The sequence below is a fragment of the Thunnus albacares genome, chromosome 16 (assembly GCF_914725855.1).
Source record: "Thunnus albacares chromosome 16, fThuAlb1.1, whole genome shotgun sequence".
NCBI classification, from domain to species: domain Eukaryota; kingdom Metazoa; phylum Chordata; class Actinopteri; order Scombriformes; family Scombridae; genus Thunnus; species Thunnus albacares.
In genome coordinates this window covers 10,630,841-10,645,967 of record NC_058121.1, presented here as the reverse complement: position 1 = coordinate 10,645,967, position 15,127 = coordinate 10,630,841, and the positions used below count along the sequence as shown (strand labels likewise).

General features: G+C 40.1%; 2 protein-coding genes across 2 annotated transcripts in view; one reads left to right on the top strand and one right to left on the bottom strand.

Moving 5' to 3' along the window:
* The window catches only part of LOC122999713 (beta/gamma crystallin domain-containing protein 1-like), a 25,318-nt gene extending 19,216 nt beyond the window's left edge, over nt 1–6,102 (top strand). The window contains exons 19-23 of the mRNA XM_044376875.1: nt 1,465–1,604; nt 2,999–3,122; nt 3,793–3,951; nt 4,431–4,593; nt 5,470–6,102. Coding sequence (XP_044232810.1) covers nt 1,465–1,604; nt 2,999–3,122; nt 3,793–3,951; nt 4,431–4,593; nt 5,470–5,558 — 675 coding nt within the window. The 3' untranslated portion in view covers nt 5,559–6,102. The remainder of the gene's footprint in view (nt 1–1,464; nt 1,605–2,998; nt 3,123–3,792; nt 3,952–4,430; nt 4,594–5,469) is intronic.
* On the bottom strand, nt 5,997–15,127 carry LOC122999714 (reticulon-4-interacting protein 1 homolog, mitochondrial-like). The gene is made up of 9 exons (XM_044376876.1): nt 14,468–15,127; nt 14,209–14,360; nt 12,265–12,333; nt 11,656–11,780; nt 11,142–11,190; nt 10,887–11,023; nt 10,053–10,236; nt 8,049–8,144; nt 5,997–6,960 (listed from the first exon to the last, which is right to left on the bottom strand). Exons 1-9 carry the CDS (start codon nt 14,745–14,747, stop codon nt 6,757–6,759), a joined length of 1,296 nt encoding a protein of 431 aa, XP_044232811.1. The 5' UTR covers nt 14,748–15,127; the 3' UTR covers nt 5,997–6,756.

The window sequence follows — 15,127 nt, the reverse complement described above, 5'->3', positions numbered from 1 at the left end:
CTTATACACCCACCAACTTCCGGGGATGCTCTGCCTAAAACTATTTCTTATGTTTAGACATTCATGATTAAATTGGACATTGAAACAAACTGAAACAATTTTTTCAAGGAATTACTACATTGTTGAACAGTCAGATTTCTTTGAATGTTAATCTAGATATAAGGCTATTCTAATATTAGTATCAATGGATCAAATGACTATGTATAATGTGACAGGGGACACTGACATACCCACAAAGATTTATCACCCAACTCTGCAGTTCCCCTGAGCTCTACGGAGTGTTTTAGCATCTTTCAGCTTATTGTTTTCATTTTACAATCTGCAACTTTATGTATGCTATCTGCCCAGCAACAAAAAGCAGACAGTTAGCGACTAGATGGTGAACATAGTGGAGAATTTAGCGTCTAAAATACAGGTTCTGCATAGTGCTAGCGACCTACAGGCAAAACACTGAAAGATTCAACTTATCCAACTAGGTATTTTTTTTAGGAAAAGCAAGGCTAAATGACCAGAATCAGCTTTATTGGCCAAATAGGTTTGAACAAACAAGGAATTTGACATTGAGAGTGCATTGAGAACCACTGGAAGTGGCTATGTGTAAACTATGTGTACAGTAGTGGAAATAGTATGGTTAATGTTAAAAACATTATTCATACAGTATACTACAGCTGTCATACACAAGGGCACTTTAACGTGCTTCTATATTTTAAGTTTGGTAGTTTGTTTATAAGTAACTGAAAAACATGAATATAAAAGATTTAACAAGTTTATTTCAAAAAGATATTCTTGCCAAAGTTGTATGAACAGCATGATTACTGACAAACAGCACTCAGTGTGAGAAAGTATATCAAACCCGTGTCACCTTTTCTGAAAATATCTGTTACCTGTCATTGTCCTCTACATAACAACTCAGCTGAAGGGAAAAACAATACCATCCAGTGTATCTGTATTGAGTCGCTACTAAACTCGAGATGAAACAGCATTTCGAGAGTATCTAACTTCCGTGTCGTGAAGTATTTCCGAGTGAAACAGGAGAGACAGTAACGTTGGGAGGAATTTGATTTGAATAATGTGTCACAATGAATCTTAGCTCTGTGGATGTCATAATATTATTGGTTGAAACTGGTTGGTTCAAGCCTATGTATGCACACGTCATATTTTGTTTTACAGGAAGAAAACATGATTGGATTTTGATATAAGAATACAAATAAATGGATTTTTTTTGGCATATATTGTTAAATATGTTCACAATCTGACTGGAGATGCAAACTAAAAGGGTTAAAAAGGCATTTTTCATTTCATCTTGACATTTATGATCTACAGTATGCCAGCAAGCACAAAGGTGTGAGTGTCCGTTTCCATAGTAACCTCACAATAACCTTAATTTCAACCTACATGACCTGCAGCTCTCCACCCACTCCATTCCTTAATATACCTTCTCCCTCTTTCTCTCTACCTCGACAGGAGTTTTCACTGCCATCCATCACTCTTTTTGAGCGCTATGGCCTCCGGGGAAAGAGGGTGGTTCTGACAGACGGATCAGTCAACCTTCAGCTGGCTGGAGGCTGTGGCAGAGTCCAGTCCGTGCTCGTGGAGGGAGGCATGTGAGTATAAACTGGCTATGTCGGAATGTAAAGCAGTTACTCAGCCATCCCCCAAGTTCTCCTCTTAGTGTGAGTTTGACAGGTTCATGCATAACAGCCTGTGTGAATATATGTGTGTGTATCTACTGTGGACTAAACCCACTGTGCTGTCAAAGACATTTTTTTCTGTCAGGAACATGTGAAACAGAAAAATATCCTTTATTTTTCACAGACATATTGTTCAGAAGCCTCTTAGCCTCTCTAGAGATAGTAAAAGGAGCAAAATCAATGTTGTCTCTCTACATAAGTGGCTTGGTGTTCTTTTGAATTGGCGATGGTTATCTTTACATTTGTACAAACAGTATTAGATCCACGTCGGTCACTGTGACAAACATGTGAAGATGGCTCACTGGAGTGTTTTTTAGGTGCAGCAGTTTGGAGCCTGCATGGTTGTTTCACAGATTCAAATACATTAGATGCAGAATGCAGGGTCAGCACATCTTATCATGCAGTATGACAATACTGACAGATTGAGCGATGATGGAAACCTGCTGCTGATGTGTGAGATTCAGACTCTAGGTGTGAGCCCATGCTGATAAAATAAAGGGCTCACAGTGTGCCAGAGCTGCCTCTGGAGTGGCACATTCCTACTACAGGGGAGACAGGCAATCAGCCAAAGAACAGAACCATTGAGGCCAGAGTTAAAAGCAAAGTTCAGCATCACTGAGAAAATTGGATGGCTGTGTGGCTCAGCACATTTTAGAAGATTGTCTTTGGCGAGGTGCGTGAAATCAAGAACATTTCAGGCTATATTTCAAAAGAAAATTGGCTTCCAACCAGCATAAAACACTACATAGGTTGAGTTTATAGCATCATAAATCACAAGGCAAATGGATATTAGTAAATACTGTAAACTCTGTTTCTCAGAGGCTGAAAATGTATTCATGGTAGTGAACCCTGACAGGTGCGGGTGTATGCATATGCCACTGATTTCTAATTACGGACGTCACTTTTTTGACTCTGTAAAAGTGCACATTGTATTTTATTTTTCATTTGGCCTTTAATTAATCAGGATGCTCGCATGAGGTTGAAATCTCCTGGCCAAAATGGCGGCATATTAATTTAACAGGAACCAACATTCGCATGAGAGAGCAGTGTAATGAAAGAAAGAAAAATATGAAAGGCATGTCTCAGCCACACTTCTTGTCTAGACTTTCAGCTACATGTCCATGCAGACTGCCAAAATGAAGAAATAATACATGAACAGCCCAAATATAATAACTGTTGTAAGCACGATTCAACTGGCAGCACATAACATAAGGCCAGTTAAAGTGCTTAAAGAGAGGAACTGATGATGAAGTGGAGTTGGTTTGATTGCAGCTGTTGAAACTTGGCTGTGTTTCCTTTATTACCAGGTGGGTACTATATGAGGGAGTCAACTATCGAGGTGCTCAGATTTTGCTGAAACCTGGTGAGGTACATGACTGGCATCAGATCAGCAATTGGAAGAAAATTGGATCCCTCCGCCCTCTTCTACAGGTATGAAGTACCACAGTGTTTCTTGTATTTAAAAATCAGTACTCCACAAAGGTGGAAGTACACATTTTATTTTTACACCTCCGAATGTTTTGTACCTGTTCACCTCATCTACTTTGATCTACGGTCAGTTCTAACAATTAAAACTGCACCAGGGTGACTCAACTGAAAACAACAAAAACAAATGCCCATAATTACACTATCCAACAGTATTCATTAAAAAAAACAGCTGTAATTGATGGATACAAGATGACTGAAAGCTACACAGTGCACGCCTCAACAGCCTGCTTATTATAGCAAATTTTGTCATTGTTATCATTAAGGCTTTTGCAGTATCTGTAATTATTGGGGCATAAAAAAATGTAATTGTATACTGTAGTAGGGAATTATCACCAAGCTTTGATGAAATTTGAATAAATCCCACTGTGAAAATCGAATCATCATTTCTTACATTTACATTAACTTGAAATCTGATATTAAACATAGTTTAGTTTGTATGGAGTGAATGATGCTGCCTTTAAAGCTTGGTTTTAATTTTGTGAAGCTCAAACTCAGTATAGAAAATGATTTGTAATAATGTCAACATATTCTTTGAAAAAATAAGCTTGTCTTTCCCATCTGCTGAGTAGAGGCATTGATCATGTGTTTGGTCATGTGTGTGTTTTTGGAGCAGAAGCAAGTGCACTTCCGTTTAAGGAACAGACAGACAGGGCTCATGATGTCAGTGACCGGAGATTTGGACGATATCAAACTGCTGCGGATTCAAGAAATGGAGGAGACCGATGGTTTTGAGCAGATCTGGTTCTATCAGAATGGACATCTCCACTGCAAGGTACCAGTACTGTTGTGATACTATTAATCAGGTCAGGGACGGTTTGACTTGTGAATAGTGCTAGGAAAGGATAGTGAATGAGTTTTGAACAAGCTGGAGTCCAGATCATCTTAATCACAGCATCAGAATCAGAATCAAGACCAGGTCCAAAGCAGGTTGACCAAAAGGCATAACTATGACTAAAGACTGAAACTGAACTTTTATACCACAGACCTGGGAACTAATTATATAGGGTCAGTTGATCCTTGATTGCAAAAATTCAAACACAAGGACATTTAAAAACTATTTTTAAAACACAAACCTCCCATATCATACTAACCGTTGATCTGGTAAGTCTATAATATAATAGAGATGAAGTACCACTATCAAACAATATAAATAAATAAATAATAAATAAATATGAAACATTGACCAATCCAACTTTTAAAAGATATTCTAAATGTCACTGAAACAACCAACTCCTCTCCCTTTGTCGTCAGCTGCTGGAGGAGTGCTGCCTGAGTCCCAGTGGCAGTGTGACCATTGCAGGAAGCCGTACGGGCCTCACCCCGGAGCAAGACGACCAAGCTCACTTCTGGAGCATCACCCCAGAGGGATTTATCCGCTACACCCCCACCTCTGATCTGGTCCTGGAGGTGAAAGGTGAGCCTGAGTCATTCACGTGTGTCTCTAAAGAAACCGGTTTCTCTTATATGTTGTAATGGTTTATATAGAAGACCTTTGATATGTAGCTCTTGAAAAAAACCCAGCTGTGATGAGATTTCCACAGAGGATCTAGATGTTAGAAAACTTTAACAATCACAGTTAACTATTTTAAAGTTAACCAATAATACATCAGTGTTTGTCAACCTTCCAGACATTTCATGTTCTGGTTTTATAGTGAAAAAAATGTGTTAAGCCCTACTCACCTGAAAGTACAAGAATATAAAGCAAATTGTAAAATCATTTTCAAATATGTTCTCAGTTTGACTTTCCTCCACTTCACACTACCACAGTTACTTAGTATGCAAATTCTGTACTCTTGTTGAAACCAAACAAGTGTTACCAGCAGAACAAGTCACCAGGTGCCTGATCTCCGGTGAACTGCAGTTACACTTGAACTGACAACTGGGTTTTCATGTGTTTTGTGAAACATTCATTTGCACATCACTGTCAATTAGTGACACCTTGTGGACTAAATAATGTCAGTGTACAAAAAGGCAGATTTTCAATTACATCTAATGGGTACAGATTTTTAAAAAAATCTTATATATATGAATAAATTAAATTGTGTTAATATGACCATACAATCACACCCTATGGCAAGTTACACGTTACCTTAAACAATGAACAGGATGTTTTTAAATGCCTCATTATCCAAGTGATTATATGATTGTCCTGTATATTTCTAATAAATGGAATATTACTAATATTCAGTATAAGCTCATCCCAGATGCACTAAATAGGACACACTTAAAAAAAATAATAATTGACTACATGGTATAATATCTGAAAAACATCTCTTCCTCTCTTTTACAGGGGGCCATCATTTTGACAAAAACCAAGTGATCCTGAACACTCTTGATCCAAATAAACTGACCCAAATGTGGGATGTGGAGATTATATGAAAAAAACTGAGCTGCAGAACTGGATCCTTAATATAATCAGACGCACAGCTCTACTGGAGGTTCTGTTACTGTTACGCAGCTGCATGACAAGTGTTCGAGGACAACGCGCATCATTGGAGCGTCTGCTGAAACCTTTGCTGCAGGAGAACTATAAAGTTTCCACCGAGGAAGTCAGCTCGGAGACCTATGGGAAAAAATCCGTAAGAATGTATTACGACCCACTTGACAAATAGTGAGGTTTGAACTTGAAACACTTTACATTTTACACTTCCAGTAATATATCTCAAGGTTTATATTTTGTCTTTTTTGTTGAATAAATCTTTGCCTGATTTGTAATTAACTTAAACAGTGTTAACATGTTTTCATAACTTTTATGCAATATTATTACCTTACTTTCCAGCTGCATACAATATGAGGAAACAAAAAATACAACTTTGCTTAGCACATTAAATGTCTCTTTATTCTGTGCAAACCTATGACACACATTGTTGTTTTCAGAATATGTATTTTTGTCAATAAATGTATTAAATACATTTTTACAGTAGATTGATTTGCACTTGATGTTCAACTTGATGCAAAACTTGTTTATATTGGAGGGTTTCATTGTGTTCAGCTCACTTACTGTATTCTGCATTCACATTATGCGTGATGTGAGATGCAATATGACAATGGGGAAGATTTCCATGTAACAACGCGCAAGTGCTCATGGAAACTGTCAAACAACCCAACAAGTGCAGATGCAACAGAATACAAATTGCTACCTGTCTTACAGTGCTGCTGCTGCATCGCCTGGTATCTCATTAACTTCTATTGATAACAACATTTCCAGCTGACTGTCATGTACTTTCATGTAACTGCTACACAGATTGCAGCAATCAGTCAAACTGCCAAAAGCCTGGTTGTTATTACCAGTTGGATGCTGACTTGAATGGTATTTATTAGTCCGCAGTTTGCAATTTTAGTAACTTCACCATGACGTCAACGCAGCATAACTCAAGCACCTTTATGAAAACATCAAGACAGTGCAGGAGGGTTTAAGCTTTAACAAGAACAGCAGCCTCTGGCACACTCCCATTACAAGTTCAGGTCACGCTTGTAGTCTGCAGCACAACAGCAGGAGCTCTGATCTCTGGATGATACAGTCTGCTGCTGTCAAAGAGTGAGAAGTGAGAAGAGAGAAGAATCTTTCTGTCTGCCTCTAGTTTTGCGTTGCCGTTTCTTGCACTTCTTGCTCTGACTCTGCAGTCTCTGTGCGACTGTTCTGCACCAGCTCTTCAGCCTGTCTGTCGTCCTCGTCTGCCACCCTGACTACCGTCTTCCCTCTGGCGTGGCCTTGCTCCAACTTCTGAAAAGCCTGCGGCACTTGGGTAAATGGAAACTGCGCTTCCACAACTGGCAGGATCTGTGATGAGCCAGCAGAAATATAAGGAATATGAGTGGAATATCAGGAAACAATGAAGTTTCACAGCATTATCAGGGTTAAACAGTACTTGAAAATGGGTTTTGAATTTTGCTTTTTTTTTGCAAATTGGGCAAATCCATATATTTTTCTGTGACAAAAGACTCTAAACCAGATTAAATGACTTATTTTAGTATTTTCATATTACTGGATCTAGGATCAAGATGTTGTAGCTGGGAAATGATAGTATTCATGTCATTTATTTAATTTAGACAAACAAATAGTCACAAGCTCCTAATGCTACATCATCTTTGCTTTCATAGCTGCAAATGTGAAAAAGTGAGGGAGGGGTTTAGAATGTGATGAGGCTGGACAATCCTGTGCTGGTCCCACAACATGAGCAGCCAGGCTTGTTATTCTGGTCAGCATCTCTTGTTGGTAACAATGAATGGGGAGAGCAGTGGCGTCACACTGGAAATCATCCACACCTCTGACTGAGAATAGGACATGCAGAGAGAGTGTGTGTGTTTGTGTGCGGGAGGTGGGTGGGGGGGGCTGTGTGTGTGTGTGTGTGTGTGTGTGTGTGTGTGTCCGTAGCTTCCCGCCACTGGTCTGAATGTGCCGCTTGCTATAAGCCCCCGGGACAAAAGGACAGAGGTCCCACATGCTTTTGCGAATGGCTGCTCAGCACTGTTTAAAAATCCATTCATCGCCTCCTGGCGCCTGACTCAATCACCCAACAGTCAACCATGCACACCCACAACCAACCAGCACAGCGGGAATGCAATGCTTACTCCTTAACAAAGCTGCGGGGAGCCTTGAATATGTATGCATGTATGGAATCCCTGGTATGTTCATATTCATTCTGCGGCATGATCTCCATCCCTGCATGAATTTCACTCTCAAGCTGCGACTGATGTGCAAATGAAAGGATTTCTACCCCCCCACTCTGTTGGTGTAAGTGGTATTGAATGACAAGTATGCCAGTATGTACAGTACCAGTCAAAAGTTTGGACACACTTTCTCATTCAAGGGAATGAGTACTGGTATGACTGGTACTGTATGTTATCATTAATAAGGCAGTACTGTACCTTCCCCGCGTCCACCAGCTTGCTGACCTCGTCCAGGGCGGGCCCATCTGGAACATAAAATCCCCAGCGGTAGAAGACTCCATTTGATATTATATTCTAAGAGGTGAACAGAGTGGAGGCAATAATTAGAAGTCAGGCAGGTCTGCAGCTCACTGGGTATAAAAGAACACACAGAGTGGTAATCCAGGCGTGAAAGGATGAGGAAGAGACCGTTCAAATGTATCCTGATTAGATCTCTATATTCTCATAAACCTCAGGAGTTTAAACATAATGCTAAAAATACCATGAGACTCTGACTCTCAAAAATCTGAATCAGTATATTTTTTGAGTTACAAAAAGAAACTGAGGCACAACGCAAGCCAATACACACATAATAAATATTGGACACAGTCTGATCACAGTGACTTGTGTAACATCGTATTTAGAGTAAGAGGTAACAGACTTTATAGAAGGAAAAAAAACAATCATTGTAAATTTGCTGATAAACTATTTACTACACTACCATAGTTAGTGGAAGTTTCTATCAGGAGTATTTCTTACTATAAAGTTTTATACAGTGCTTTTCTCACCATGAGTTGACAGAAACATTTGCTACAATTGACTAGCAGACTGGAAAAAAAAAGAGATCATTCCAGTTTTACACATAATAGTGTCACTACTTTCACCTTTTTACGTGATAGCTTTGATTGTTTATAAAAATTGAATCCTTCTACTGAAAACAAGTATTTTGTTTTTATCATGTAACAAGGAAAAACTTGCATATTAAAAAAAAAAATCCCAACAAAGGTGAACCAGAACACATCTAAAAAAAACAATGAGAGAGTCATTCATATGTGCTAATCTGGAACTAAAACACTGCTTGATATTATTATAATTATATTATTATGTGGCATCGCTTGCCACACCTCTTTAGCCTCCGGTAAAATTATCCCTTCTGTGAAAAAAAACCCAACTGACTCTTCCTGATCGTTCAGTGCTGCCGAGAAGTTGAACACTAGAGGGCTCAGTTGCGCTGTGATCTCCCCAATGAGAAAGACTTGCTGGGCTCTGAGGGTGTGACTGCTGTGGCTGAGCCCGACCAAACTGACCACCTGGCTGCTCCCGTGGACAAAGGGGCCCGGAGGCTTGGCAAGAAACACACAAACACTGGCATTTGCCGGGGGGAGATAGTTGGCTACAATCTGCACAAACACCAAATACTGCTGGTTCAGCAGCCAACAAATGCACGCACACACTCACTGCATCCAGACTAACACCCCCACTCTCTCTCTCACACACACACACACACAAAGACACACACACACACACACACACACACACACAGCTACATCCACACATACACAACTCCGTGCCTCCACTGCCCAGCACAACTTGACTGAGAGCAGCTCCACCCTGTCCCTGCCTGATCATCCACTACCCCTCATTACACATGCACTCCACAAACAGAGCAGCTGGAGAGACACGCAAAAGTTATGAAGCTCACACACATGCAGGGACTTAAACTCTCGATGCTTGAATTTCCCTTTTCACCTGCGCGCAGTCGATTTATTACACCCTGCAGGGTATATTTCAACAGATCAAGCGTAAACCTTTGCAGAGAGAGAGAGTATGCCAAGAAGCTAAGTCAAGTCCTTACATGAGTTTTCCCTCCCTGTTTCAACTGAAATCAATTCATATGATCAACTGAATGGAAATAACGCTTAGCAGAAACTTCACCTGGCTGGAACAGGTATACACCCATTACAGAAAGTTGTCTGTCCATGCCACTAGGGATCAAGTATTCCATCTCACTTTGGGAGCTCCTGTGGTTCACACCCATGCTAACAGATTCATGAGAAATATTGGGCTCAAAGCGTTTTATAAAATAAACAACAGGATAATATTGATGTTATGATGTTTTGTGTCTTAATTCCGCTTGGGAGGCGAGTGGATTTGCATTTCAGGTCATGAACAGCAGAATTATCTTTCAGCTATATTTGACCATGAGTATATGCTCATGTTTACCTGTACGGCCTTGCTGTGCAGGGTAAATACAGCATTAAAGGTCCCATTCAGCAGGCCCATGGAATCGGTGTTGAGGAGTAAAGGTGTTACTAGTGTGATGTACTTTGCCCCAGACCAGGGCTTCAGCAGACCCATCGCCCACCGCTCTGTATCACCACCCACGCAGTCGATAATCACATCAAACCTGTTGGTGCAGAAACAGTCAAATTTAGTGCAACCCTGGTGGCAGAGGCTTTAAAATGCTGCTAAGCGTACACACACACACACACACACACACACACACACACACACACATTTCATAGCAAGTCATTACTTATGAGGGCACAGCATGTTTTATCATCTTATGCCAGAATCCTGCAAATCGATAAAACCTTCTGTTAGGAAAAGATTACTGGTGTGCTCATTTGTTTAGTCTTCAAGCTAAAGCCAGGGTTTACCAATTTTGTTATGGGGGCAGGGAGAGGGGTGAACCAGCGTCCATTCAGGCCTTGAGCCCTGGTATCCATGGAAACTAGAAAGTGAATCCGTAAGCAGGTGTGCCATGCTGACAGGGAGATGTTTACCACATTTGTGGTGTTTATGGAGGAGATTCACACAATTCTAGCAGCCCTGGAGGAAAGCATGATTCCTTTTTATTAGAACCTTTAATGGCCTAGCACAGACTCTAATGATACGTAATTAGAGTCTGGGCCTTGGGCTAGTAAAGAACATTCTGCTCTGATCCTTTTTTAAAGAAAAAAAATACAATGTCACCACTGTACACATAATGTACTGTATGATTTGAAAGGCTGGGTACTTCTAAAAATACACACTGTTCACAGCGACAACACCTACTTCTCCATTATTTCTAGCTGGTCAGCCACATCTCCTGCTGTGTAGTCCACAACCTCGTCGGCCCCCAGCCCTCTAACAAGGCCCTCTGCATTCTGAGAGCAGGTAACGGTTACATGGGCACCCCAGGCCTTCAATAGCTGGCAGCACAAAGAGGAAAAAAAGTCATAAATAAACACAAAGACACAACGAGCGGCTCGTATGCTCATGCAGAGTAAAGACACTGGTAACAGCTTGCGGTAGCACACTTTGTCTTACCTGAATGGAGAATGTTCCAACACCTCCCGATCCGCCGGTGATCATAACTCTAAGAGGAGAAACCCCAGCAACCAGAGGGTCATTCAATTACTGCGTGAATCATTTAAGCGAAGCTACTGAAAGAAGCGGGAGCTTCGGGGGGTAAAAAGGGGATTTTCAGGATTGAAAGCTATTACATTGAAGGAGGAGGTGACGTTCCATTAGATTTAACATCAGGTGAGATTTTTACAGTCTGTGGGTTAAAGGCACAATTTTAACCCCCCTTTGATGCCAATTAAAATGAAGTAATGGACCAATTTCACCACTGAAATGAATGCAATGGAAAACGGTGTCTTATTAAAGGATAAGTTTGCAGGATCGATTTCTCAACAGGAAAAGAGAGTATTCATGGACTTAGACATCTTCCTTTTTCCCCCCTAACACTATGATTCCCACTTCAAATATTCTGTGTATGAATCATGGGGGGGGTGGAGTGGTTCAGTTTAAGGTTATCCAGGATCAGGCGGGTGCTTGCCTTTTATTGGAAGAGCTGTCTCGGCAAAGACCACCTGCATTGACAAGTGCAGACAGAGCGGTGTTGGCTACATAAGGGATGGATGCTGCCTCTGTGTGACTCAATAATTTTGGCTTATGGGAAACCTTTAAGAGACAGACAGAAAAACATAGAGTCAACAGTTACAAATATATCAACATGTAAACAATCTTTTTAATTTATGCAATACAATGATAACAAGAAGAACAATAATCATTTTAACTACATCCTTGGCTCGGTGGGAGTGCGCCTGAAGTAAGCCCAGAAGCTTCCCTTTGTCTTTTTAATTTATGATTTGAAAGCTCTGTCTACTCACTGGAGCTGCTGTGAGAGCAGTTAGCTCAGAGCTGCAGATTAAATGAAGTACGATAAAAGCAAGAAAAATACAGGGCAATTTATGTGTCTCTGTAATTGCTGCCACAGTGGCTCCTGCAACCAAGCAAACTTAATCCTAATTAATTCTTATACTTCAAGACTACATAATGCACTTCTTCCAAACTTTTCTGTTCAGCGCATTTTTTTTTTTTTTTTTACAATTCACATAAGCGCTCTAAATCAATTCTCTTAAACTCTACTTTCTCTGTAGCTCACCTCATACTCTGTTAGAGTGACAAATTCTGCCAGGCTGCCTTGTTTCCATGGGGGAACAGCAGCCCACACCTGAAACACAAATATGACATTTAACATGCCGTCCATGACTCAATTTAACCACCTACACTTTTTCTCTTTAAATCTAGTTGATCAGCTATTAAGCTCTAAGTCTGCTGTTCTTGTCAGTTCTTATCATTAGTCGTCATTTCCAAGGATATTTTTATACTTATCGGACAAGGTTTCTGGAATACTGTATGTGAAAATCGGTATCTGCGTATAATTTTATCACATTCACACTGGGTTTTCATAATTGCGTTTTTCTGTCTGCGTGAGGACAGTAATTTCAGATTGTTAGGGAGAGCGCACAGCAGAATCTTCAAACTGATATGAGTCACATTCATGTGATGACAAAGCAGAAATAACGCAAAGCACAATCTTTCTTCCAAGAAACTTGGAGTCTTTATATGACTTGACTATAGAGCTGGTGGAATGGTGATATATACTGTGAGACAATATAAATTTGTTCACAATCAGTGATTGTGCACTAGCGTTTATATAGCTATCTCATTTACATCGTTGGGTGTATTAAACCTGTTGTTCCCAATCTTGTTGACCTGTGACCCTTCATTACTGGTTTCATTACTTTTTTCTCCATTTATGTGAATAATTTTTAGAGGTCTGGATAGGTCAAATTATTCAGTTATTCATAAGAGAAAAAAGCTTTTGTGTAGGTGTCTTTTTCTGCTTCACTATCCTGTTTGTTCATCTCACAACCCTTTAAATTTATCTTGAGGAGATCCTGACCCCCATGTTAGAAACCACTGTGTTAGGACATTGTAGGCACTGTTGTAAATCAATGAGCAGGACTGATTTATGGAAATATTGGATTTTAATATGATGTGACAAAGAACCTTGATGTTTCTGGTACTTAACTGACTGGATTAGCCATTCCTGTCTGATTATTTTACCATTCTATCCATAAATAGTTTCTCACTTCATTTTCCAGAAGATTCACTGTTTTACAATACACAGTGAACTTCCATATGAAATACTGTGATAACAGATTTTATCCAGACCAGTTTATCTAGATGGATAATCTTCAGAGTCCCCATAGTCTGTTCTGAACTTGGCAAAACTGCTTTGTTGTATTATACACAGTGGACCTGGAATAATTTACAACTTGACAAATTTGATTTAGAAACACAGTGTATATATCAGGCATTCAAGCACCACTTGCAGAGTAAATTTTATGAAAAATGAAACTGTTTTATATAGTCACTCTGCTATATGTCTCTTAGATCGTATGTTATTTTGCATGAGAATGTTTTATGTGACTCTGTGTAATCTACCCTAAGCTGCTATTTTGACCAGGTCTCTCTTGCAAAAACAATACTGTCTCTCAACAGGTTTTCTGGTTCAATTAATAGAAAGAAATTATCCAAATTGTCTACTCCTAATTCACATTCTCTACAGGAAAGTTGTGCAGTGCTGTAATTCGCTGTCTGTGTATAATTCTCATTTTATTTCCTTTAATGCGTGCGTGGATCAGTGTGTAAGTGGCCTTAGTGCAGTAATTTTGCTCTCTATTTGCTTCATATATTACTGTCATATTATTTTTAATATGAACAGCTATTAATTGCTTTTTCCTGATCAGTGTAGTTGTATAGTAGTTTCATGTAGGTGTGGAACAGTTGTAGATTGCATAATTAGTGGATAACACTGTTCCTACTCTTTTTTATGTTCCAGAAACCACATCAGTCCACAGATACTGATCTGAAATCAGTTTAATAGAGAGCAGCTTGCATTAAGGACATCTTCTTCTCCTCCAGTTCTTATTGGACTACATGTGGTGATTGCAAATTCATTTAGGAAACTACACCTGGGGATTGTGACTGGGTTCATGCAACAAACTAACACCTTCTTTGTCACAAGTGCAGCTCCTACCTCATCTCCTGGTTCAAAATGGGTAACCTCAGATCCACAGTCCACCACTATACCAGACACATCACGACCCAGGATCAGAGGAAATTCACTATCAGTGCCCATCACAGACATTGGATCCCTTCTTAACTTAAGCAGTTTAGCTCCATAACCACCTGAAATCAAGCAAGTGAGCAATTAGGTGAAACATTCAACTAAAAATCACTGATTGTGTGTGTGTGTTGCCCAGAGTGAGTTTAATGGATATTAATTTAACACTTACCCCTCATAGATATATCAAGAGGGTTGAGACTAGCCGCATGGACTTGAATCATAACCTCACTGGGAGAACTGACAAGGGGGACGGTGATTTCTTCTGTGCGCCTCAACACCCCATTAGTGCCATACTGATCAATGACCCAGGCTGACATGCAGCTCTGCAGTCTTGAAGGTGAGCTGCAGACATTTCTTCTAAAGCACACACTGCACCCTGCCCTGGCTAATGTTTTGGTCGAGCCTGCTGCTCTGGCGCTCAACAAGCACAGGAGCCTGGTTGACGCCATTTCTCTGAGAGAGCCAATTCAGAGTAAACCGTCCTTCAGCTGACTGTGTATACAAGGTCAGCTTTTGGCAGCTACATAACGTACAGACACTTGGAGGAACACTTGTCACTACGTAAATTAGGTAAGTTAGCTACTCTGCTAACATGTCCAGGTTGTCGCCACTCACGTCACGGCACACCAAAATATGTACAAAACAGGTCCAGTAAATGAACGACAATACCTGCATACAATTTAAAATGTATAATCGAGTGTTACATTAGGCTTAAAGAAGAAGCACTGTTTAAAAATAATAAATAGCAGCCCTCTCGTCGGCTAGGTGGCTACATAACAAGCTAACCTTTCTTCTTCGTTTGTTGTGATGTCGGTTGGCAAACAGCTTT